The sequence below is a fragment of the Argentina silus genome, assembly GCF_951799395.1.
Source record: "Argentina silus genome assembly, chromosome: 9".
In the NCBI taxonomy this organism is placed as follows: Eukaryota; Metazoa; Chordata; class Actinopteri; order Argentiniformes; family Argentinidae; genus Argentina; species Argentina silus.
The window spans coordinates 13227194-13252791 of record NC_139663.1 but is presented as its reverse complement, the minus strand read 5'-3'; the positions used below and the strand labels follow the sequence as shown (position 1 = coordinate 13252791).

The following is a 25598-nucleotide window of genomic DNA, read 5'->3' as shown; positions in this document are numbered from 1 at the left end:
CACCTTCCCTGATGAATTCCAACGCGCACCCTTTTGACACTGTTCCTTTATAGAAGAAAAGCTCTTTATTCGTGTTTCTCTGCAATAACTCAGTCTTGTGCCCTTGGTTATTAATTGTAAAACATATCAATAGGGTAAGATATATGAGGTCTCTTAAAGGGATAGTTCAGGTCTTTCAGTTTTAGACCTACACATGACTAGCATTTAGCCATACCAGAGCCATGCCCCGGAGCCAGAGAAAGAAAGCTCAAAAATATGATTGAAAAAAGTGTCTGGATGAGCCTACAACACTTCAAGTAAGTGACAACAACAACATCGAAAAACTATTAAATCTAAGTCCCTTTAACAGCATAGTAAACTTTAAACCTGTTGTAAACATACAGTAGATGTACCACACAAACCATTGTATCATCCAAAAATACAGCATGAACAGTAAAAAAAACATTAAAATGTCCACCTGGATATTATTCTCTTCAATCAGCATACAGATCTTTCAACTGCAAAATGTGCGTTTGAAGGGCAGCAACACATTAAAGCTGTGTTTTAAGAATATCTCTTCTTTGTTGTATACTTGTACTGCCCATCTGTTCTAAAACCAAGCTGTGGCCGACAGTCCATTCCATTGGTCAATGGTTAAATCCACTGAAGGTGTTGATTGGCAGAGGCAGGACCTTGCTCAAGTACTTGCTGATCCCCGCACCCTTCTCCTCCCCCAAGCTGAACTTTGACCTGGCACCTGTCTGGAGGCAACACCCAGGATCCAAGCACGGAGAGATCTCAATGCTGTGTGTTTAGGACACATATATTGAACACAAAACAAGAAGAAAAGGATATTTTAACATAATGCATTATGGAAGATGTATTAACATTTTCTTTTATCCTAAGATGTACATTGTAAAAGAGGGATTGTATACTCAGATTTTACAGTTCTAACCCGAACCCTCACCCTTTACAAAAGAAAGTAGACTGTACTATACAAAAAAAAACAATGTCACAGCAATGATAGAAGAGTGTGTGACTTTCATTATCATAATGTTATCATAATGTTTTTCATATCAACACTAAACAACCAGCCCCATGCATTTGTGTGCTCAATATTACATCATACCTCTAACCTCGTGGAGGCTGGTGGAGGTAGAAATCAGAGGACAGGCTCATTGTGATGTATGGAACGGAATGAGGAATGGTATTGTTTGATACCATTCTGATTCCGTTCCATGCATTACAATGAGCCCGTCCTCTGATTTCTACCTCCACCAGCCTCCCCTGAAATTCTAACCTTTGGACATGTTGGTATGTCCTGCGAGAATCCTTGTCCAGACAGACGGTGAAGGTTTTGTCCTCCAGGACCCTGATGGTGATGTGTTGGGTCCTGGTCTCCTGTGAACAAAGAGGTTTATGAAATGAAGTAGAGTAGGGTTTCCGACGTGTTGAGATTTGACCTCGTACCCTATCACACATGCCCCCCCCCCCCCCCCCTCCTCATTGCCTATGCTTTACCTATGCCGTAGAACTTACTCCGGAGGAGTGACAGGTACAAAACAGCTCCACCTGCTGGTGGTTTTGGTTGACTGACAGATATTTACCTTCTTGGGGTGCTAATGGGCAACTTAGCATGTACTGCACCCATTATCTATCACACATCACAAAATATCCTTACCATGTTGTTCCTTGGATTGGTGCTGTCAAAATGTACAGTGAGACGATCAAGTGCTAGGTAGAGTAGAACAGAGAGTATATGCATCAGATTATTCCGATTATTCAATTCCAAAGGACTGGAGGCTGGTGGAGGTATTTGAACCCGGTGCTCCCACATGGTAGACCCAAGCATCTACCGTTACCTTAAGGCCGAGAGGACATCCTCAAGGTCGGGCAAGATGACACTTGAGTTTACCTGTCTCAGGCAGGGCTACCTCATTCCAAATCACCTCCACTACATATTCAGCAAAATTCAGGTGCACCTTTTCATATCACTGAGAAATAGCATTTGCCATACATGCAGTGCAGTGTCAGTGTACATATCTAAGTTGATTTGTGTTGATTTGGGCTAATCATGTCATTGGAAGAACTGCTGCGATGTGATGCATACATTGTTGATGCAACCCTTCTGTTTCGTTGGGTGATACGGCGCTAACGGACACTCCACACGTCCTGAGGGACATTCCTTTAGTGACCTCTCGTTTGCTCAAAGACACCTGAATAAGAGAGTAAAAGAGACAGTATCCGACTATCAGCCAAACACATGTAAGCAAACATCCATTCATGTAAATAGATATTATTGCTAACTGATGGTGTTTCATTGTGAGTGTTTCATTGTCTCTGTGTACCGTGTATTGAGGGCTTGGAGCACAAAGGGCCTAAGTGACATTTTCCAAATTTTACAAGAGAGCCAAAACAAAGCATTGATTCTGAGCCGATTGTACAGTGATGAGTCTTTGTTTATACATTCTATTTCAATGCAGTTAAGGATCTCAGTTAGATCCTTTCACCACTTGATAGATCTTATCAAGAGCTTTCTATTGATATACTGTAAATAACTCTTTTTGGCCCAAAATACCACTTAGGCCCTTTGCGCGCCAAGCCCTCTGTATGCCTTGCTGACCAGTTGAAACTGGTTTCAACTATGACACAAACGAAGGGAAGCAGTTTTACCACACCTTTCTGTAATTCACGGAAACAACCACACCACAGGTTTCTACTGTGTTCTTCTTCCGCCTTATAGATCCCTCTGCAAAGAGACATTATAACAGGGGAGGCAGGTGGAGGTAGAAATCGGAGGACGGGCTCATTGTAATGGACAGGAATGAGGAATGTTATCAAACAGGCTGCGCTCAAGACAGTGTCCTTCCTGTACCTTGAAGCTTTTCTTTGACTTGTTTTAACTCAGGGAAATCAGCCTGCAGGTGAGACACAAACACCTCCTCTACTGGGTTCTGGCCGGAGAGAGAGATCTGAACACAGCACACAAACAAACAACAACAACAACAACAACAAAGATTAATATCTCTTATGTCTAGGATGAAACACTGATTATCAACATAAGAACTATATCTTATTGAATATGATTTAAATCATATGGTTAACCCCAGTTTATCCAAGGAAACCCATTGAGGTCTGGTCAAATATCATATCAAATCATATTGGCATACTGTATATGAACTATTTAATGTATTCCGATCATGCTAATGGCATTGTCATAAACACACACTAGTGACTATGGGTACTGGAGTTAGGATTCCTCCCTATGAGATCTGGCATATGACTCACTCTTATGCAATATTTATGAGAGAGAGAGAGAGAGAGAGAGAGAGAGAGAGAGAGAGAGAGAGAGAGAGAGAGAGAGAGAGAGAGAGAGAGAGATGAGATCTGTGTGTTTCTCTGGTTAGAGAGTAGAGAGTGACGCACCTTGACAGAGTAGAGAGGGAAGTGGACGGGTTGTAGGCCACAGCGGAGGTAGTAGGAGATGACGTCCACCAGGAAGAGACCAGATGACCTGCTGGGAATGGAATGCTGCAATGACAGACACAGTATTAGAAATGGCATTAGGCTTCAGATATACTAGTATTAGAAATGTCATTAAGCCTCAGATACAGTCGTAGAAATGGCATTAGGCCTCAGATACAGTAGTAGAAATGTCATTAGGCCTCAGATACAGTAGTAGTACTGTAGTAGAAATGTCATTAGGCCTCAGATACAGTAGTAGAAATGGCATTAGGCCTCAGATACAGTAGTAGTACTGTAGTAGAAATGTCATTAGGCCTCAGATACAGTAGTAGAAATGTCATTAGGCCTCAGATACAGTAGTAGTATTGTAGTAGAAATGGCATTAGGCCACCGATATAGTAGTAGAAATGGCATTAGGCCTCCGATACAGTAGTATTAGAAATGGCATTACTGTGACACAACTGACTTTCTGTCATTTCTGTCAGTTTCTCTCTCTGCTTGACCATCTCAATTTACTAAGTTATTTCTAGGTAATCATCAGCACATGATTACGATACTATATGATTGTCTTGCATTAATTTTTTTTTTTTATTAACACCTATATTTATAGATTTTTTAAATACGACAAAACATTGGTACAGTATTGCATAAATGTTTTTATCATCAATATCAGTTACCATTTCTGCCAGCTTTGGAATCATGGCTCCCAGGCTATTGATGTTGCTTTGGTACCAAGGATCCACCCTTCCCAAGAACGAGGCAAGAGACAGCTTACTACCAACTGATACAGATGTGTTTCCCTGAAAAACATAATAATAATGACAATAACACAACAACAACAGCAATAATAATAATAATACATGTTATGTAGCACTTTTCATGACACTCAAAGACACTTTTACTGTACATAAAAGACATAAAGGAATAAAGACTGTCATCGTGGTCTCATTTCCTTTTGATTTATATTTACAATAAGTATGCAGCATGAGACAAAGAACGTCAGCTACCGGTAAATGTTTAATTTCGCTGACAGGTGACGTAACGGCGGGCTCGTCGGTGACAGGGATGTAGTAGATCTGTAGGCTCATTCTCTTGGTCAAGAAGAGATGTTTGGCCTCTCTTTTCCTGTACGCAAACACCAAATTATCCTCAAGGCAAGCCACTTTAAATGTCCAAATAAAGAATATACAGTGCTATAAGGGGCATCCATTGGTGTGTATTTTGTGTGTATTTTGTGTGTATTGTGTGTGTATTTTGTGTGTGATTTGTGACGTTGTGTCTGTTGTAAGCCATGGAAGCCGAATACACATTTCCAACCTCCCCCTTAAAATTGACAATAAAGCTTTCCAACTTGAACTTGAAGCTTCGATCTACACGTAAACCAGTCCCTACCAGATGGAGTGATACGCCTTAGCCAGCTTCCCCAGCACCCTGTCGTCCCCCATCACCACCAGTCGTGCTGTGTGGTTCCGTTCCTCTTTGGACAGAGAAGTCCTTCTACTGGTGGCCCCCTCGATGTTCTCCGTCAGCAGGGTAAACCTGTCGCCAGGTTTTGTGTTCCTGATACCGGGTTTCCTCATGAATAATGGCTTGTTCAGCTCCCTCTCCTCCACGTCAGGCAGGTCCTTCTCTATGCCGCTGTCCCTGGAGGTCAGAGAAGCCCTCTTCATCATGTCCTCCTCGTCTTCGTCATCCTGTCTGACAAAGCTGCACTCAGACGGGGAGATGTTGAGGGTGAAGTTTGCCAGAGCGTTCCCTGTAGTAAACATGAGGCGGTTGGTTTCCTGACACAGATTAAGCCTAGTTCTGGACTAATTCACACTTTTAATCGAAAATCTCCATTGAAGTGTTTTTAGTCTAGGATTAGGCTTAATCTATGTCAGAGAAAGTCGTTACAAGAAAAATTCCCCAGCAGCAGTTTTGGATTTAGGAAATTATTTTCTATTTTCTATTTTCCATACTCTCTATTTATTTGATTTGACATTGAAATTTATATAACTTCTCCTAAATCCCACTGAGATCAATATAAACTGAACATTCCCCTGGATTAATAATTAAAGAGTTAAGATAAATTATCATATTGGTTAAAGGTTCTCGCTGTTGAGTAGATTGACTCACACAGATCCTCTTCCTTTGTCCACAGGTGGAAGTTAATCTCTGGTGTGGGCAATGGTGCATTAGAGAGACAGCCATGGGCCTTTGGGTCTGAACAGAGAGAGAGAGAGAGAGAGAGAGAGAGAGAGAGAGGGAGAGAGGGAGAAAGAGAGAGGTTGGGGGAGAGAGAGAAAGAGGTTGGGGGAGAGAGAGAGAGAGAGGTTGGGGGAGAGAGAAAGAGAGGGTGGGGAGAGAGAGAGAGAGGGTGGGGGGGAGAGAGAGAGAGATAGAGAGAGGTTGGGGGAGAGAGAAAGAGAGAGAGAGAGAGAGAGAGAGAGAGTGAAAGTAACACAATAAACTGTCAATTCCTGTTTTGTTAAACGCAGCTAAATGTGTTTGACTATTCACATTAAAAATCTGGGGAGGCTGGTGGAGGTAGAAATTGGAGGACAGGCTCCTGGATGAAATAATAGGTTCTGTGACTGTATAGCTGTGTCAGCCACAGTACACATACCTTGGTTAGCAGCGGTCAGGATTTCAGTGTAGATGTGTTGTAGCCTGCTCTGGTACAGGCTCTGTCCATTCTCTCCATTCTCTTGACTATGGTCTACTGCTAGAACTACTTCCTGGAAGAACTGCACCACATCTTCACCTAGGTTCTGCACACATACACACACACACACACGCACACACAAACACACGCGCGAACACACATTTTGTGATCTGGTACTGTGACTTTTGTGACTCATGCCAAGATATCCAATCAAGTATCTAATCAAGCCAATGGAAAATGGTCTTGTAAACCTTGCATAAAACAAAACAATCTATCTTGCAATAGGCATAGAGCCTCTTGAGCTTCCTCACCTTCAGAGCCTGTGTGAGTATGTTCAGTACGTAAATGTGTAGTACACACACACTTTGCCATCCATCTTGTACACACAATAAGATATCCAATCAAATGTCCAATTAAACCCAATCAAGCTACAGTGTTGTTGTAAACCATGCATAATCTAAACCCTTGTCATAACCCCTTGACCTCACTCACCTCCAGAGCCTGGGTCAAGGTGGGTCCATGGCAGTCATTCCGCAGCCCTGCCTGCAGTGTGTGTAGCACCACCGCGCGTTCGTGGGCCAGTGTGTCCCTGTAGGGGCTGGCCAGCTCCAGGTCGGCACTCACCGCCACCCCCAGGGCCCCAGAGAACACAGCCGGGTCCGCAAACACAAACACCCTGCGTACAGAGGCAGAGGGAAGATCAGCACTACCATATTACTGCTTGTGCGTGTGTGCATGTGTGTGTGCATGTGTGTGTACGTGTGTGTACGTGTGTGTGTGCGTGCGTGAGCAACCACAGAGCACACAGCAGGAAATGGCCTGGATTAAATTAATCAGCATGTTGCTAATAATGGCCAATGACTGATCTTTGGGTGCTACAATACTTAATACACTGTAGGCCTACTACACATACTGTAGGCATGTTTGGCTGTATTGTACTCACCTTTCCTGCAGGCCAAAAAGCTCAGGTCTGAGGTTCTGCTCAGCAATAACTCTTTTCTGATACAAAGCACCTGTGGAGGAGGAAATGCCTTGTGTATAATGACTAAGATGTAATGGACCTTTAATGGACCAAAAGAGTAAACACAGTTGGCAGTAGTCAAGTTATTTCCATTTGTATTTCTATTTTGGCAATGTTTACATTTGTAAATCATGCCAATAATGCTCATTGAATTGAATTGAAATGTGTATCTTAACAGTACTAGTGTTGAATACCTGGTGTGTTCTGCTCCATCTTGATACTCTTCAGGTAGCTCAAGGCAACAATGCAGTAGGGCTCTGGCAGTGTCAGCAGTCGTTTGAAACAGTCATACACTCTCTGGTACAGGCTGTCAGGAATGTGACCAGACTGCTGCCACAACACCGGGAAATGTCAAAAAGCAACATCAATCATAATCATGTGCAGCCGACAGTACTGACAAGATAGGCGGAATAACTCTACCAGTAAAAGAATTTAGGTGTGGCGGAAATATAAACAAAAACACCAAAACAAAAGATGTCACAGATACAGGTGCTGTCTGAGCAAGGGAGGGCATTTCAGGTCACAGGTAAGTTGAGGTAAATATGTCTGACTCTGACCTGAATAGCCACGTAGATGAGGGTGTGAAGTAAAGGGATGACATGCCGCTTACAGTCTGTCCTGTCCACCTGAATCAGCAGGCGAGGAGGAGGAGGAGGAGGAGACAACGTTTAGTTAACAACATGTCTGCCAACTCTACCTCTAAAGATAAACAGCTGCCATCACGCATCCTGCATATTATTCTGCAGAGAAAGCATAACACAGACCCTGTGCAGACACCAGGGGAGGCTGGTGGAGGTAGAAATCGGAGGACAGGCTCATTGTAATGCATGGAACGGAATGAGGAATGGTATCAAACAAGTACCAGACTCCCCTGGCAGAAACAACCCCTATCCTGTACCCCCTAGAGAATTGTTATAGATGCAGGTCTTACATTTGACATTTTAGTAGATGCTCTTACCCAGACAGCAGAGAAATGACGGCCCAGATCTGGCCCATGTCTGTTTTCTAAAGTTATCCGGATGTAGCCCAGGGACAAGTGAGCCAGCTCTGGTTGCTATTCCTGAGCCTTATCTTTGCCATGAAAAGACCAGACCTTGGCCAGCATGTGGATATGGCCCAGGTTTCAACCACACTCAAACCAAAGATGGCCCAGTAGCTACAGGAACATATCAGGGCCACATTCCTCATACCAGTGCTGGCCCACAGCAAATTGCCAACTCTCAGCAAGGGCTGGCCCCCCACATTTGGACTAGGTCTGTCCCATGTAATACTTGCCATTTCCGGCACTCAGCTATATGTGCCACCACGAGACCAGATCTGGCCCACAATTGTCTGCTCACTGAGTATCTACAGCGACTTCCAACAAGTACATTCATCAAAATGATGTGAAACAACAATATAAGTAAATCATCTCAAGTAAAAGCTTGTTGAGTGACAATATGGTGTGTAGAGGTAAAGGACCAACCTTTTCCAGCTCTTTCACCAGGACCCTGACCAGTGAGACACTGTTAGACTGGTGGGACTCCACCTTCTTATGAAGAGTCCACCTCAGCATCCCTTCAAGAGGAGACAACATACTCATTATTCTGTATCAGGGGAGGCTGGTGGAGGTATAAATTGGAGGACAGGCTCATTGTAATGCATGGAATGGAATGAAATTGAATCAAACACAATCAATACAATCAGCCTCCAATGTCTACTACTCTCTACTGTTCTGTATATATGTAGATCTACAGTATAGAGGTTTTCTCTCCACTGCAGCTTCTTAGTCATGGGTTAAGGGCAGTGTGAGAAGCTGTTATACTGTAGGTCCTTGTGCAATGCATACACAAGCAAGCAACTAGCTTATCCTCAATCACACTGTGCTGAGAAGTCTTTTTGAAATACCGAAGACACAGAATGATACATGTGGTTCATGTCGGGTCGTTTCTGTTTCACTGTTGTATATGGATCATACTGTAATACTCGTTTTAGCTTGTGTGATACTAATACCCAGTATTTCAAAATGTTAAATCTGGATCAAATTGTTCTTTTTTTTGCTGTCCGTGATCAGATCACCCGGCTGATTTGAAGTAGTATATGGGAAATCAGCCAGATCAATCTGATCCTGGATAGCAAATTATAATCTGGATCATTCTGAGCGTTGAGGTTAATCCAGCTGTGATGTACCTTTGTAGGAGAAGACAGTTGGGTTGTGGATGTCCAGCTCTCTGAGGATGGCCTGGAGGCTGCTGTACAGACTGGACTCCATGGCTGAGGACACATCCATAGCTGCAAGACAGTTAGCATTTTTATAATATCATACTCATATTCAAAACAGTGTGTTTACTACAAGTGAGGCTGGTGAAGGTAGAAATCAGAGGACGGGTTCATTGTAATGCATGAAACGGAATGAGGAACTAAGGAACGAGGAATGAGGAACCTATTACAATGACGCATCCATTAAGAATCATTCCGGTTGCTTGTGACGGAGAGAGTGAAAAAGTGTTCTTACCTGTATGCTCCATAGTCTTGTTTCTTCGTTAAATCCGTGGTAAACTTGGGTGTCAAGCATCACATTTTAGGAACATGTGAATGCTACAGTTGCCTACCTACAAACAGGAACAGAATTTGATGAACACACTAAAGCTTATTTTCAGACCGTGGAAGTTCTGCAATATCCACAACTCCTGGACGGTTGTGAATATGTGACAGTCTGTGTCACTACACAAAACTAAAATGTCACCAGAAAGAGTCTCTCTTAGCTCTTAAAGGAGGAACACATTAAAATACATTAAAATGACAACAAAACATACATACTATCCAAAAAGGAATGGAAACAGTGGTGGGACTTTTGTGCATCTCTAAAATAATAACAGACAGACTGACATCTTTTTGAGTGACCATTCACTTGATGTGGACAAGAGACATGGAAATGTAGCTGAGGTGAGTGTGTACTGTGATGAGTATATCACATTGTAAAAACAACAAACATACAAACCAAGACACATGTCATTTACATTACATTTATGGCATTTAGCCTTTAACCAAAGCGACTTACAACAAATACATTTGTTTAAGTAAGTGAATCATCTATCCATCAGTCATCATAAGATAAAGTAATCAATGCTCGGACCAGGGGCCATAGGCAGTCACAATGCTAGAAGAAGGATTTTTTTTTTTTTTTTTTTTTTTTTTAAACAGGAGAGAAACTTGTACAGGGGTGTAGTGGGGGAGAAGAGGTCTTTAGGAGGGCTGTTAAGATGTACATGTCACATGCTCATCATGCTCAGAGGTAGCACATGTGCATGCAGTATAGCTCACACTTCAGAGACCAAAATATACCTCTTTTCCGTCTACAGATATGCTTGGGGGAGCATGGGTATTCATAGTTCATAGCGTGAGCTCAGTTTAGAAAATGTGAAAGCCTCAAAGAGACAATTTGTTACACAGCAGCAGCTAATAAATACAACAGATACAGTAATAAACAATAACAACATCAACAACAACAACAACATCTACATTGTTGTTGCGACATCATACACCAGTAGGCCTATCTATAGTAGAGTCTTTGCAAAATGCAGGTGGGTACTAACACTAAAGTGATGAAGGCTAACCTTAAACAAACCAGGAACCACACAGAGCTAACTGAAAGAGTGTTAAAGTTCCTCTTCTAAGAACACAAAGAGTTCTAGAACTACTGACTTCTCCATGCTCCACACACACAGTCAATGTTTATGGGTTTATGAATGCATTAAATCCTTTGCACTTGAAACATAAAACACATATCCTTCCAAACATAGTACTACCTCTACAATTATACTTTGTTTGTAATTGTACTACATTACATTTATAATTACAATTATATCATAATTGTATAATAACGAGGTTTGGCAATACAGTCTGGGCAATTGTTTGCATTTCCCATCATCACACTTTCAGTTACTGTACTGTACATTTAGGGTCATTCCAGGTCAGTTATTATAATTCATCACGAAGAAAGGGTAAAGTTTCTCAAATCCATATCTTCAAAATCTCATCAGCTACTGTAGTTAATTGCCCCAGTAATGACAGTACGCCAAGTCCCTTCTTCTAGGTTATCACGAATTAATTTCCTTTCAGTCAGCTCTCGAGACTACACCAACTCAGATAGACGAAGAAACGAACTTACCAAATTGAAGTCTGCATCGCAAGTGGAAAAAACTACTACTTATTTATAATATATACTCGTAAATAATCGCTAAAACAAAACGTCGGAATGTCCGAATATGCGAATGAAAGGCGCGCACCTGTTCTTTGCTGACCGCAGACCCGCAGGCTCTATGTACAACGTGTGTGAAGCATTGTAACGTGTGAGTGTGAAGGGGGAAGCAGAGAAAAGATGTGTGAGAGCGAGTGAGCGATTCTGTGCACAGAGCATGCTTACCACTTACTACAGATGTGCATGTGAGGCCACTCAAAAACCATGTTACCCGAATCTGCAACAGACGCACTCAAGACTTTTTAGGCTAATAAGGACGTGATAGCTATGAATGTGGATGTGGCTTCACTCTCTGTTCTCTGTCTCACTCTCTCTGTTGATTGTTTTTCTTCTGTTCAATAGAAAAAACTTCAACAAACAGAATATTATTAAATATGATTTCTTTATTTCAATAAATATTTTCTTACATGGCTGTATATTTATCTTTGAAGAATTTGCTAGGCAACATAATGTAAACCCATTCATGAATGCTATCATACACAGTACAAGACAATAGCCTATCACAATGAACAATGCACATTTTCCTGAGTGGAACATTTTCTCTCACAGCAGCACAACAGCAAACATCACAAAGAAGACCCCTATGGCATGTCACTGTACATCCTCTCACCATTAATTCAATCATGTTTATCAACAATAGATCCTCATTTAACAAAGCATACATATACATACAAATACACCACACAGTAGAAAAGAAAAACCAATGGACAATGAACAATATCAGTCAACATATGTTTGATTTCCAGTGCGGTACACAAATTTGAACACATGCTGTACATTGCATAATCATCTCTATTCATAATCATCTCTACTCTAGTCTCTAATCATCTGTGTATATTTGAGTCAGGAGAACATGTTGAGTGCGTTTCAGTGGTTTCTGGGAGTTGGCAGAAGTCCATAACTAACAAACAGGATCATATACTGCTTGTGTCCCTTTAATGGGTAAGGATAGGATAGGATTGGAGGATGTCAGTGTCAAAGGGCAACGTCTACTGTAATTCCAGCTGGTTTCAGGGACGGAGGAAGGGAGGTAGCACTCCAGTGTGTCAGGGGTGCGACCCACAGAAGGAGGGAAAGAGGAGGAGGTCAGGGGTGCGACCCACAGAAGGAGGCAATGGGCAGGCAGAGGAGGGAGCGGTAGGAGAGGTGCAGAGGTCGAACCTGGCCAGGCTGACTCCTGTGAGACTTCCAGTCAGAGCTGCTTTCTGGTTTACTGCACAACGACACCTCACAACTAGAACAAGCAGAGCAGGGGGTCAGTCACATGTAAACTAACATACAATATACACTAAATATCTTATTTGAAGTGTGAATTGCAAGAGTTGCATATAAACTGTACAGTGTGTGTAGTGAATGCATATACTTTATCCAGCCCTCTGGCTAGAGGCTGGGGTTGGGTTGGGTTGGGTTGGTTCTGTTCTGCCTACTGTACCTGATGACACTCTGGATGATCTTCTTCTCATCCTGGTCCAGACACACAGCGAAGGTGGTGCCGCTCCCACCACTCACCTGGACGTGATCGACATTCACCTCTGAGTTGGAGATTTGCTGGTGGGAGATATGGAGGAGGTGCATGGGTTAGTTAGTGAGTTAGTTAGTGAGTTAGTTAGTGAGAGTAGGCCACAAATGACACAGGACCACACGTGTCATGAAGGCGATTTGGAATCATGCGCTTGTGATGAGTAGCTCTGCTTGTGACTTCTAAGCTCAGATGTAGCCCACACACTACAAGGATGACCTCTTGGTATAATGGTTTAAGTCTGGGTCAGCCAAGTCCCCAGTTCAAACCCCACCAGTTGCACATGGGTGAAGGCTTCTTGGATGCCTATTTTTCACTTTTGTGCGGAATGAGATGATGTCATTGTGTGTGAGGCAACATGCTCCCTGTATCTCACCTGATTGTAGCTCATCTTGGATTTGAAGCTCTGTCTCTTCAGAACCTCTGTCATCGTCAGCTGAAGAGTCTCCATTCTAGAATCTAGACCAAAACCCAGTGAGTGATTCATTTATTCCATTTTCTAAAACAGCAACACAGTAAGCACCCAGAATAGAATTACGACTCAGTCATGAGAAAATTGTGTCTAACTATGCATACGACGTGAGATCTACAGTACATTGAGAAACAGGTGGAAAGCAAACACACCTAACAGCTCGGGGGTCTTGCAGCCCTTGCGTAAGTTGATCGACGTGCAAACCATTTTTGTTTGTGTCCACTGACTCCTCCTACTCACTGCCACCTACAAAGGGAAATAGTTGAGGGTTTTGAAAAATGTCTGTCATGTTTACTGTCAAGCTATGATTAATAACAACATTATTAAAGTAGGAGCCAGAATATGCTAAATACCTTGTTGTAAGTGACCTCTAGTGTTAATGGGACGGCCTCACGATCCCCATCAATCCCAAACCTCCTGCTGGCTGCACCTAGTAAACATACAGTAAAACTGTGAACTTCATATTTCAAAATGAAATGTGCAGTAGTGTGTGTGTGTGTGTGTGTGTGTGTGTGTGTGTGTGTGTGTGTGTGTGTGTGTGGGAGAGAGAGAGAGAGAGAGAGAGAGAGAGAGGAACACAGAGAGACTTATGTCGACAGATTATGTGGACAGATATACGTGTGTTTTTGTGTGTGTGTGTGTGTGTGTGTGTGTGTGTGTGTGTGTGTGTGTGTGTGTGTGTGTGTGTGTGTGCGTGCGTGCGTGCGTGCGTGCATGCGGACAAACTGACCCATGGCCTTGACGGCCCGTGTCCCTGCTGCGTGTCCCAGGTCCAGAGAGTGTATGAACACCTCCATCCTTGTGTCTCCTCCAGCCAGGGTCAGCTGTGTCAGACATAATAGGAAGCTCATTTCAACAGTCCACATGTCTGTATAGAGCAGACACACTGGGTCTCAATGTACTACAATGTTTCACAAAATCTCACCTCCGCTTGGTAGAGTTGTACCAGAACGGGCTTGGCTGCATGTCGACAGTAATACAAGACAAGGTCTGCCAAGAGGGGCAGGCGTTCCAGAGAGCCGCTGCCTGAGTCACACTCCACTTTAGACCTCACCTAAAGTTAGAATATGACAGGTTTATAGATTAGATTAGATTTAGATTTAGATTATATTTTACTTTATAAATAGTAGTAAACTTATGTTGGAGAGCTATTATGTTAAGGAGCAGTTGATTGTGCTCTCTGGCTAAATCTGGTGTATTTATGGAAACGTTGATCAATGTTGCCTGTCCCTGTCAAATACATTCAGTTAAAAAAAAAAAAAGTGAAGTACCTGGCACAGGACTTCAGAGGACAGGCTGAGCAGACTGAGCACGCTCCGTTCGTACCAGGGGTCCACCATGCCGATCAGCTGGGCGATGTCAGTGGTGCTGTCGTCCACGGCAACCCCACTGGATTCCTGTCAGAGCAGAGACAAGGAAGTGGAACAGATGGATACGTCAAGACAATTTGTGAGGGGAGATATCGTTTAAAGAAATACCATTTACCTCTGCAGTTTAATGTCGACATTTCGGTCTGTGACATTTATTAAGACAGTCAGGGAGACACCGTAAACTGTCTTTATAATCTAATAGCACATCATAAAGTGTGAGTCCTCTGGTATCAGAACTATGGGGCCAGCTAGTCGTGCAGTTGTGACGTGCAGTGTTCAAACCTGTTTCCCACATGGAAGACAGTGTGATGCTTGAGTTTACATGTGTCAGAAAAGACTACCTCATCACAAGATTCTAAATCTCCTCATCAACACTGTCTCTAACAAATGTATCAAGAAGGTAGCTACAGTTGGAGTACTCAGTTGTCTGCAAATGTATTGAGGGAAGGGAGCTCGACAGTATTCTCACCATGGAGGATGTGCCTTTGAGAGGGCTCACTGAGTGTCCCTCAGGTGTTGTGTGTCCTCCTCCACCTCCTACTCCTCTTCCTTCTCCTCTTCCTCCCCCTGGGGCTCCTGGACTCCTCCTCCTCACAGGGACAAAGTAGAACTGGAGCTTGCAGGCTTTGGTGAGACGAGGACACCTACTCTCCCTCTGCTGGAGGTCCCTATAGGCCCGAGCCAGCCTGCCCGCCTCTCGGTCCTCCCCGAACACCACCACCCTGACCTGGGTACACATGTCCGTCCCCTGCCCCTTGCCGTCCATCACAACCTCCTCACAGCTTAGGATGGGTCTCCTCCGGAAACACACGTGACTCTGGGGGGACGGACACCCCCCCTCCGTGGTGGGGGAGGGGACCCTGGAACCCAGAGTCAGGCGGACCTGTCTGGGTAGGGATTTGGACCGTTTGAGGACGTCTTTGCTGACGTCACCGCGGTAGCCCATGCTCTGGGCGCGGCGGCATGCGGATGGGGAGTGGCGGGACTTGAAGAGCATGGAGAAGCGGTTGACGAGGAGGGCTTTGGACTTGGATCCCCTGACCCTGCCGGGCTCCGGTTGGCCCTCGTCCACCTCACTGAAGTCACTGTCTACCCCGGAGGACTCGGAGAGCGTGGAGGGGACGGACCAGCTGGAGGACAGGGAGTAGCTGGAGAGCATGGAGTCTCTGGAGGAGGTGGAGGACATGGCGGAGATGCGGTGGTCCGTGTATCGGTCAATTATCATCATTTCCTCCTCCTCCTCCTCCACCTTCTCACCTTCCTCATCTTCATCATCATCATCATCATCATCATCATCAATGTCATTGTTACCTTCGCCCTTGTCCTTGGAAAAGCTCTGCTTCAGGACTGGAGCCTGGTCAAGCTCGCTAGCGAGGATGTCGTTCAAAATATCTGAGTGGTAGCATAGAATTACACCAATGAAAAAACACAGAGAGAAAAACACACTCCCTATACAGACGACAGACACAAATTAAGCATAATCCTAGACTAAATAGCATCTTCAATGGAGGTTTTCGATTGAAAAGTGCAATTTAGTCCATGACTGGGCTTAATCTGTGTCTAGGAAACTGCCCCATACTGTAGCAGACATACAGTACATCAAAGTAAGGTATTTATTACATGTAGTAACATGGGAGAATCATGCCATGGAGGTCATTACCAAAGTTGTCCTTGTCCCAGGGGTACACCTGACATTTGGCCAAGGGCAGCCTCAGAGTCTGGACAGCCCCTATAACGAGAACACATAGAATGGAAGGGAAGAACCTTAATAAGATCAAGCCAATGATAGCCTTCTCTACAATGAAATCAAATCTGACTTTTATGGGATCAAGTGTGGAAGCGTATTGTGCCTGACACAGTGAGTTCCTCAAAGCTATAACTCAACAAATGCAATATCTCTCCCATATCTGCAAATCTCAAACCATCTCCAATCAGGCCTGCATATGTAGCGGAGGTGATTTGGAAACACGCTCTCGTGAAGAGGGAGCCCTGCCTGAGACAAGAGCTGCCCTCGGACCTTGAGGATGTCTTCTTGGCCTAATGGTAGACGCTTGTGTCTTCCACATGGGTGACCCGAGTTCAAACCCAGTTTGTTACACATACTATAGCCGCACATGTTTGATACCATTCCTCATTCCTATCCATGCATTACAATGGGCCTGTATTCCGATTCCTACCTCCTACCTACCTTTATCACTATAACAGGACAGGCTGAGATGCTTAACTGTTAGAGTAGGTATCAACAAGGAAACACATAGCAGTAGCCATGGTTTAGTCTTTCTCACCAGGGCTTGTCCTGCCATCTGGGAAGTGGACTCCCAGCCTCTCACTCAGCGCCCCCAGGCTCTTCAGCAGCCTCTCTCTGGCTGAGGCTGGGTCCTCTGTGGAGGCTGCTGCCGTCTCCATGGCCTCTGTAACTTCAGAGAGGATCTGCTCCAACTCTTCTGTCTCTTTTGACTGTGAGGGGGGAAATAAAAGAGCTTTTTAACAGCTACAGATATCTCATAAACCTGTTGGCTTCTGTTTGAACTTCCACGGCTGGCATACTTTTATTATGCTCCTTCGTTCTCATTGTGTTTTTATTTTCTCCATCAGTTTTGATTTATTCCGACTGTGAAGCGCATCTGTATTGCATCTTTGTAGAGGAAATGTGCTGTGTGAATAAAGTTTGATTTGATTTGATCATGATCTGTTGGCTAGGGAAAAGCATACTCATTGTATTAGCTTAATTGGTGCAGATAGCCCTATAACAGTTAAGTAAATGGACACATTATTCAGGTTTCACCAATTCTATTGAGTATTTTCAGGGTTGTGGATAGACAGAAATCGGAGGCTCATTGTAATGCATGGAACGGAATGAGGAATGGTATCAAACATGTGTGACGATGGCTCACCTGCAGGGCAGTGTGCAGAGTGTGGAGGGGGTACCGGTCTCCCAGGGCTGCCTGGAAGGCATGTTTGATCAAAGTGACAGAGGTGTCCCACTGGGAGTGATGGATACCACTCAGCTGTTCAGAGACAGACAGCACTTCAGGAGGGAAGTCCTCACCTGGGCTCACTAACAACACCGTTCTGATAGACAGACAAACAGACAGACAGACAGACAGACAGACAGACAGACAGAATGTATTTGGAGACAGAAAAGCAGATAAATATAAAAAACAAAACAAAACAGGTGAACAATGTTTTCATTAATAATAATGAAATAATAATAATTCAGTAATATTGAATTGAATGATTGAAACAAGGTCGATCTAGGTGTGTTGACTTACATAGTTTTGGATGAATGACTGCCATTGACCAAGCCCTGCTCCTTCCTCACCAGTTTGTGAAAGGAGACACCTGTGGGAAAAAAATAAGTAAAGCGTTAGCTTTGTATCGTGGTCCACAGTGCCTCCACATGGCAGAAAACGGTACTTGAATTAGAACAGGCGAGCGCTCGAGAAAGGCTTACTGCAGTTCGACATGAGCACAGGCTGGTGGAGGTAGAAAGTTCATTACCTGGTGCCCTGAGCTCCTGGTGAAGGATAGAGAGCAGGTCTCGGCTAGCGCTACAGCAAGGCTCCGGCCATGACAGGAAACAGTGGAACACCACCCAGGCCTCCTGAAGCACCCCACAGTCAGAGGGGAGGTGGGGGGTCTGAAACCAAGAGACCAGAGAGATATCTACCAGACCATCTGACAACATTGCACTTGATTGATTCGAGGCTTGGGGCGGGGCTCTATGTTTGATTCAGGGGGAGGCTGGTGGAGGTATGTGTTTGATACCAATTTAATTCCATGCATTACGATGAGCCTGTCCTCTGATTTCGACCTCCACCAACTTCTACTGGTTTGATTCCGACCGAAGCAAAAGGTGTTTGCATGTGAGTCTGGGCGTCGTGTGTCTACCTGCACTCACCTGCAGGAGAGTGGAGGAGAAGAGGAGAGTCAGCGGAGCCACCTGCTCGTACTGACAGTGCTCCAGAACCTATGGACATATAGAGGACAGTCATAGTACACAGGACCTATGGACATATAGAGGACAGTTATAGTACACAGGACCTATGGACATATAGAGGACAGTTATAGTACACAGGACCTATGTACATATAGAGGACAGTCATAGTACACAGGACCTATGGACATATAGAGGACAGTCATAGTACACAGGACCTATGGACATATAGAGGACAGTTATAGTACACAGGACCTATGGACATATAGAGGACAGTCATAGTACACAGGACCTATGGACATATAGAGGACAGTTATAGTACACAGGACCTATGGACATATAGAGGACAGTTATAGTACACAGGACACACACCTCACTATGTTGTTATTAGAGGTGTATATGGACTCAATATAACATAATTGATATAATATAAAAAATAAACAAAAATTAAGCTGAAAGCTGATGTATAGTTGATTCACTTACTTAGGCAAATGTACTTATTGTAAGTCGCTTTGAATAAAAGCATCTGCTAAATGACTGAAATGTAAAATGTAAAGGATCCTGATCCTATGCTAGCATCCTATGCTTCACGCTACAGAAACAGGAGATAGGCTCCTGACCTATGGGCCATTCTGGCTTGCACACATCACTATCATTACCACTAACATTATCACTATCATTATCACTAACATTATTACCTCTTTTGTTTTCCTCAGAATTTGCTGCAGCAGGATGAGGAAGTTCTGCGGATCTCTCCTTACTAGTTCCTCTAAACTCCAGAGGTTCAGGCACAGACCAGCTAGACAGACAGACAGACAGACAGACAGACAGACAGACAGACAGACAGACAGACAGACAGACAGACAAACAGACAGACAGAGAGAGACAGTGAATGGAACATGTCTGCTTTTACTTCCCTGTAAGCGACAATCTATGGCATCTATGTGCTCTGTTTATCCATGATAATAACAAATCTATGTCAGGAAGTTTGATCTCAGTCACGTTGTCTATCAACCATAATTGATAAGCTGAGCTGTACTGGGCTGGCCTGGTTACGCATCCACCATTATGGTTTTGGTCAATTCAGTAGTGTGTAACACCCCAGAGGGATTATTGAGGTAGTCACTCTCTTTTCCTACCATTTTATAAACAGACTGTTCATCACACATCTCACGACGTAGCAAGGCCCTTAACCCCCTACAGCTCCAGGGGCTCTGTGCTATAGGAGACCTTGTGCTCTGACCTGTCTGTGGATGTGAATGGGCTACTTGTGTGTGTATTGGAGGGGGGTGGTAAGCACATAGACACATTTCTGCTTCCCTGTGTAATGGACAATTATGTACTATTGTATTCTATGAATGATCTCCACTCTGCCCTGTGCCCTGTCTGTCACCACCACCACCACCACCACCCTCATCCCCTCTTCATCCTGTGGATCACCTCTTTCACTTCCCCTGTGGCACTGTCACAAGACCGAGTTCTATGGAGCAATGTCTTTGGCGAAGGCTTACACAACAATGGGTGTGTTCTCAATGAGAGAAGAGTAACATGAATGAGTAGATGAGTAGCTAATACACTATCTAGTCATTCTAGTCAGACACTTTTATACACAGAGAATGCATTGAGATTTGAGAGATGACTGAACTACGGCCTGCTTGCTCTCCAAAGACCATTCGTTCAGAGCTATATGGTGATTTATACTGTCGATTTTCTTTTTACATCATATCTCCTGTCATTGTTTACGCATAAAACTTACGGTTAAGCTGGGGTTGCGATTTTTAACAGGGGTGAGTTTCCCGAAAGCTTTGTGAAAGTAAAAGTTTACTTTTTAAAAGTTCAAGTAGTGGTATATTTCATTTAGTACCTTTATTTTATGTATGCTGTACACCACATCCCCTACAGTACCACAAAAACATGTAGTGAAGCCAAGTAAGCTAGGGTTATGGTTTTGAACTGGGCTGGCAGAAAGATGACTCCATTGATATGAGATCAAAGTGAAGCAGGAGAGGCTGGTGGAGGTAGAAATCGGAAGTCATTTCATACTATTCCTCATTCCATGCCATGCATGACAATGAGCCCGTCCTTTCCGATTTCTGTCTCTACCAGCCTCTCCTGGAGTGAAGGCAAGGAAGACAGAGGTTAGGAGGTGGGGAGCCCTACCATTCCAGGTCAGTGTGTTGGGAGTAGGAAGGCTCTGGCTACTGTTACAGGGCTGTGTGTTGGGCCGCGTTGGGCTGAGGCCGTAAAGGCACCTGTCCAGGCCGTGGTGGATACGGTCCTCCATACATGAGGTGTGCTCCATCTTAGATCCTCATCTGTAGAAGAATCACAACAACATTGGCCATAAACACAGTGAACACAGGGGGATGGTCACGGCACCGATTAAGCCAAAATCAAATATCCATTGAAGATGCTTATTTAGTCTAGGATCAGGCTTCACCTAGGTCCAAAGAACCGGCCCTGACCAATCACACAGGCACTCACGAGTGTGACATGCAACATCCAAGAAAAAGAGATGTTACAGGGTGCCCAAGCAACAGTTAGATCCTCATCTGTAGAAGCATCACAACAACATCAGCCATAAACACGGTGAAGTCACACCATCCCACTGTTGCATACAGCATCCTTAGACTGGTATGTGGACAGGCAGCCCAAGCAACAGGTACACGAACTGTAAAATCTCTTCCAAACACAATGATGGGGGGGGGCAAAGTTACTCACTTCCTATCATCTCAGAGGGAGGCATGGAAGAGGAGGCCATGACGATGAGCCGGTTGAGTTGTAACACGAAGGTCGGCCACAACTTCCAGTTTTTCATTCTCATATTTAGTGACTAAGAGGGTCGTCACATGACTCAGGGTTCACGTCATGGAGAACAGCATTGGAAAAAGCCACTTCCATATTTCAGCCACCTCAGTTCCGTCTCAGCTCCTATTTTCCACTCGCTAGACTTCTCTTTGGGGATACCAAGAAACTACCCTGACTATGACTTCTAATGAATTCACAGGATTAAGGGGGGTACGTCACTGGGGACGAACACTCATTGCCTAAATAAGTACATGATGGCCTAAATGAATCCTCTAATGCAGCTGCAAAGTGTAAAAATTACCACATACAGTAAAACCCATACAACAACTTCTGTGTGCCAATTTGCAACCACTACAGATCACATGATATATGTGGTAAAACACACCCACAAATGAGACCAAACTCAGCAAAAACAATCAACAAGCTAGACGTTCTGTGTCAGCATAACTGATGTTTACATGCTCTGTTTCCAAGAACACTATTTATTTAAGAGTAAAGTAGGCTAATGCAAAAAGGCCAGTCATACACAAAGGGTCCTGCACCCAACTGATGTGATGTTGAGTCCTAAAGTAAACCCTAAGGGCTAGTATCAGTGGAGGCTGGTGGAGGTAGAAATTGGAAGATGGGCTCATTGTAATGCACGGAATGGAATGAGGAATGGTTTCAAACATGTGTGGTTGATACCATTCCTCATCCCGTTCCATGCATTACGATGAACCCATCCTCCACCAGCCTCCACTGGTTTGCATAGAATATAGGGGTCATGCAATAATATAATATACAGTATAATATACTATATCACACGTTCACTCAGACATATCACTGAAGCCTATATGTGGAGGGTTGGGGGTTCTATCCCTGGCTCAGTCAGTCACACACACACACACACACACACACACACACACACACACACACACACACACACACACACACACACATACACACACACACACACACACACACACACACACACACACACACACACACACACACACACACACACACACACACACAGGAGATAGGCTCCTGCCCTATGTGCCATTATGGCTAGCACACATGAGTGTGCAAAGCTATTTACTGTACTTACTATAGGCCCAAGGTTCCCTGTGTGTATCTGTAAGACACAAGTCCCAGGGGGAGTCCTATATTAAGCGTGTAGGGTCTTTTAATGTGTGTATGTGCAGACAGGAAGGTGTCATTGTGCCCAGCTGTGGCCCGGAAGCAGCCATGCCACTGTGGTTGACAGAGTGTCACCTGTGTCGGTGCAAACAGGAAATGAGCCTCCTTATTAAGAGTACTTGGAAGTTTGAAGAGAGCTCAGGAAACGCACCAGGGGGGAAGTGCATACTGTACTGGAATGTCAGGGGAGGCTGGTGGAGGTAGAAATCGGAGGACGGGATCTCCTGATGCAGATCATATTTGGCCAGGTCTCCCTTGAGAAAGAGGTATTTTGACCTCAATGGGACCTCCTGAATAGATAAAGGTTGAACTACACAAATGAATAAATAACCATAGGCTAATACACAATAAATGGGAAGCAGTGGAGGGGAATGAGGAATGCTATCAAACACTCTTTTGACATTCAATACATTACAATGAGCCCGTCCTCCGATTTCTACCTCCACCAGCCTCCACTGATGGGAAGTCAAAATATCGGATGCCATGGAAGTTGAGCTTTTATAAACAGAACAGTGCATCAATGAAGTTTGTCACCTCAGCTCAACTGGGTGCTACAGCTGCTGTGTGACCAAGCCATTGAGTAGCTTTTAGTGTACAGCGTACAGTAACCACTCACACACAGCCTCCATTGGCCTTGACGGCAAGGAGGACCTCTTAGCGTTGGCAAAACTATAAGACCAAGAGCCTGATCAAGTTCCCAAAGCAGGAAGGTCAATTGTCTACAGAGGAAGCAGGTGTAACTATTGTGACACACACACAGACACACACACACACACACACACCCTGTGATCCAGAGTGCCGGAGGACTCCCACATAACAACACATATTAACACAGGGAGACTGGGAGCTGTAGTAAGGGCCTGCACACGCAAAGGTTTGAGTGTACACTACCTTTATTACAAACTAAGATGGGCAACGTTTCGATCCTAGGCGGATCTTGGACTGGTCAGAAAATGAAGAATGCAATAAATATATTATGATTTGATATTTATACATTGGAGTGCTGTCTATTCTTCATTTTCTATGGTTTCAGAACATTGTTTCTTTATTTTGTGAGTACAGTATGTGCAACACATGTCCAAAGCCACAGACAGATTATATGGTTTATGATACAATATCAATTTGGACTTGCCCAGTAAAATAACCACTGCACTATTAAACTACACATCTAATAAGCGCTGTGAACAAGTTGAATGCAAGAACCTTCAGGTACTGAAGAAAGACTGTTGTTTTAGCTGTTGAGAATTTGTGACAGATTCTGTAGATTCTGTGTTGAAAGAGGAACAGGAAACGCAGGCCTCAACAACACTGCTGCAAGCTTTGTTGGAAGGCATCACAACTCTGCTAAACGTGCCGGTTTTCTAAGAAGGCAAAGCGGCTGATGTTGATTCGCACCTCAGGTGTGACTAGGTCGGCAGTTGTTGTTGGGAAATACACACACATACCTGCACATATCCTCGCTTGCAAACACACCACACGCACACACGCATGCATGCACACACACACACACACACACACACACACACACACACACACACACACACACAAATTGTGAGGTTTTACAACTCTAGTTTTCAATTTTACAGTAGTTCAATATGCTCTTTGCCCAATCCCTTTCCTAAGTCTAGTGCAGCGGAGGCTGGTGGAGGTAGAAATCGGAGGACGGGCTCATTGTAATGCATGGAACGGAATGAGTAAAGGTATCACACACGTGTGACAATGAGCCCGTCCTCCGATTTCTACCTCCACCAGCCTCCCCTGGTCTAAGTGATGAACAGTTATATACCAGTGTACTCCTCCTCTGTTTCTAAATATGAAACATGGAGAGAGGCCCATGTGACATCCCATCGGTAGTACGGTGGAAAACACACACTGAGATCCTAATCACACTACAGAGCCGAACCCAGCTGAGCCAAGCTGAGCTGAGCTGAGCTAAGCTGGCCTGGTTGCACATCCACCATAGCAAAATACTTAAACTAGCACAGTATGGTTCGGGTTGGGTTGGCCCTGTAGTGTACACTGTTAAGCCACTCAGGAAGATTCCTGGTCCTTACCTACACCCACAGCTGTCCCGTAGAGTCAGTGTCATGCAGCATTGCTCTGTATCCCAGACGTGCTCTCCTGTCTTCAATCCCAGGCTTGCTCTCCTCTCTTCAACCCCAGACTTGCTCTCCTCTCTTCAACCCCAGGCTTGCTCTCCTCTCTTCAACCCCAGACTTGCTCTCCTCTCTTCAACCCCAGGCTTTCTCTCCTCTCTTCAACCCCAGGCTTGCTCTCCTCTCTTCAACCCCAGGCTTGCTCTCCTCTCTTCAACCCCAGACTTGCTCTCCTCTCTTCAATCCCAGGCTTGCTCTCCTCTCTTCAACCCCAGGCTTGCTCTCCTCTCTTCAATCCCAGGCTTGCTCTCCTCTCTTCAATCCCAGACTTGCTCTCCTCTCTTCAATCCCAGGCTTGCTCTCCTCTCTTCAATCCCAGGCTTGCTCTCCTCTCTTCAACCCCAGGCTTGCTCTCCTCTCTTCAATCCCAGGCTTGCTCTCCTCTCTTCAATCCCAGACTTGCTCTCCTCTCTTCAACCCCAGACTTGCTCTCCTCTCTTCAACCCCAGGCTTGCTCTCCTCTCTTCAACCCCAGGCTTGCTCTCCTCTCTTCAACCCCAGGCTTGCTCTCCTCTCTTCAACCCCAGGCTTGCTCTCCTCTCTTCAATCCCAGGCTTGCTCTCCTCTCTTCAACCCCAGGCTTGCTCTCCTCTCTTGGATCCAGCTGCAGTAGGGCTCAGTGGCGGAGGGGAAACAAACACGGCGACCACATCCTTCACTGCTTCTGTTTGTGTCGCCCGTCCAAGTAGCCCAGTGAAAATAGATCATCCACAGACAGTCAAGTAAGCGACTGAAACAAAACAGGAACTGAATAAAACTGTTGAGAGGGAGGGAGGCATTATAGTGGTTTTGGGGGAGGGGTAAC

General features: G+C 44.5%; 2 protein-coding genes across 4 annotated transcripts; both read right to left on the bottom strand.

Annotated features, from left to right (window-relative positions):
• Positions 1–46: 46 nt before the first annotated feature.
• pik3r6b (phosphoinositide-3-kinase, regulatory subunit 6b) lies at positions 47–11450 on the bottom strand. 2 transcript variants are annotated; one of them, XM_083676584.1, is made up of 20 exons: positions 11263–11450; positions 9607–9703; positions 9282–9383; positions 8578–8669; positions 7670–7738; positions 7307–7442; positions 7035–7104; positions 6584–6767; positions 6053–6197; positions 5563–5649; positions 4837–5200; positions 4452–4569; positions 4122–4244; positions 3406–3510; positions 2855–2951; positions 2658–2728; positions 2090–2195; positions 1661–1713; positions 1280–1380; positions 47–783 (listed from the first exon to the last, which is right to left on the bottom strand). In XM_083676584.1, exons 2-20 carry the CDS (start codon positions 9617–9619, stop codon positions 627–629), a joined length of 2193 nt encoding a protein of 730 aa, XP_083532710.1. In that variant the 5' UTR covers positions 9620–9703; positions 11263–11450; the 3' UTR covers positions 47–626. The 2 variants fall into 2 exon arrangements, with proteins under 2 accessions (XP_083532710.1, XP_083532711.1); XM_083676585.1 differs by having other exon boundaries at positions 7307–7439.
• Positions 11451–11725: 275 nt separating this feature from the next.
• Positions 11726–24914, bottom strand: LOC310809371 (phosphoinositide 3-kinase regulatory subunit 5-like). Of its 2 annotated transcripts, none has more exons than XM_083676581.1 (18): positions 24692–24914; positions 20811–20965; positions 19349–19449; positions 18615–18683; positions 18215–18353; positions 17986–18055; positions 17608–17785; positions 16999–17170; positions 16374–16442; positions 15183–16105; positions 14615–14740; positions 14269–14397; positions 14074–14167; positions 13697–13773; positions 13496–13589; positions 13248–13330; positions 12785–12900; positions 11726–12586 (listed from the first exon to the last, which is right to left on the bottom strand). In XM_083676581.1, the coding sequence occupies exons 2-18, from the start codon at positions 20950–20952 to the stop codon at positions 12439–12441; spliced, it is 2730 nt and encodes a 909-aa protein (XP_083532707.1). In that variant the 5' UTR covers positions 20953–20965; positions 24692–24914; the 3' UTR covers positions 11726–12438. The 2 variants fall into 2 exon arrangements, with proteins under 2 accessions (XP_083532707.1, XP_083532708.1); XM_083676582.1 differs by having other exon boundaries at positions 24696–24914.
• Positions 24915–25598: the final 684 nt, after the last annotated feature.

Excerpts from the sequence above, each read along its gene's own strand:
- LOC310809371 (XM_083676581.1), bottom strand. The coding sequence starts at position 20,952 with ATGGAGCACACCTCATGTATGGAGGACCGTATCCACCACGGCCTGGAC. Across the intron at positions 16,106-16,373 it reads CTGGGACAAGGACAACTTTG|ATATTTTGAACGACATCCTC; the intron begins GTAATGACCTCC and ends GCTACCACTCAG. Across the intron at positions 14,168-14,268 it reads TACAACTCTACCAAGCGGAG|CTGACCCTGGCTGGAGGAGA; the intron begins GTGAGATTTTGT and ends TGTCTGACACAG.
- pik3r6b (XM_083676584.1), bottom strand. Across the intron at positions 5,650-6,052 it reads CCTGACCGCTGCTAACCAAG|ACCCAAAGGCCCATGGCTGT; the intron begins GTATGTGTACTG and ends CTCTCTGTTCAG. Across the intron at positions 2,729-2,854 it reads AGTCAAAGAAAAGCTTCAAG|AGGGATCTATAAGGCGGAAG; the intron begins GTACAGGAAGGA and ends GTCTCTTTGCAG.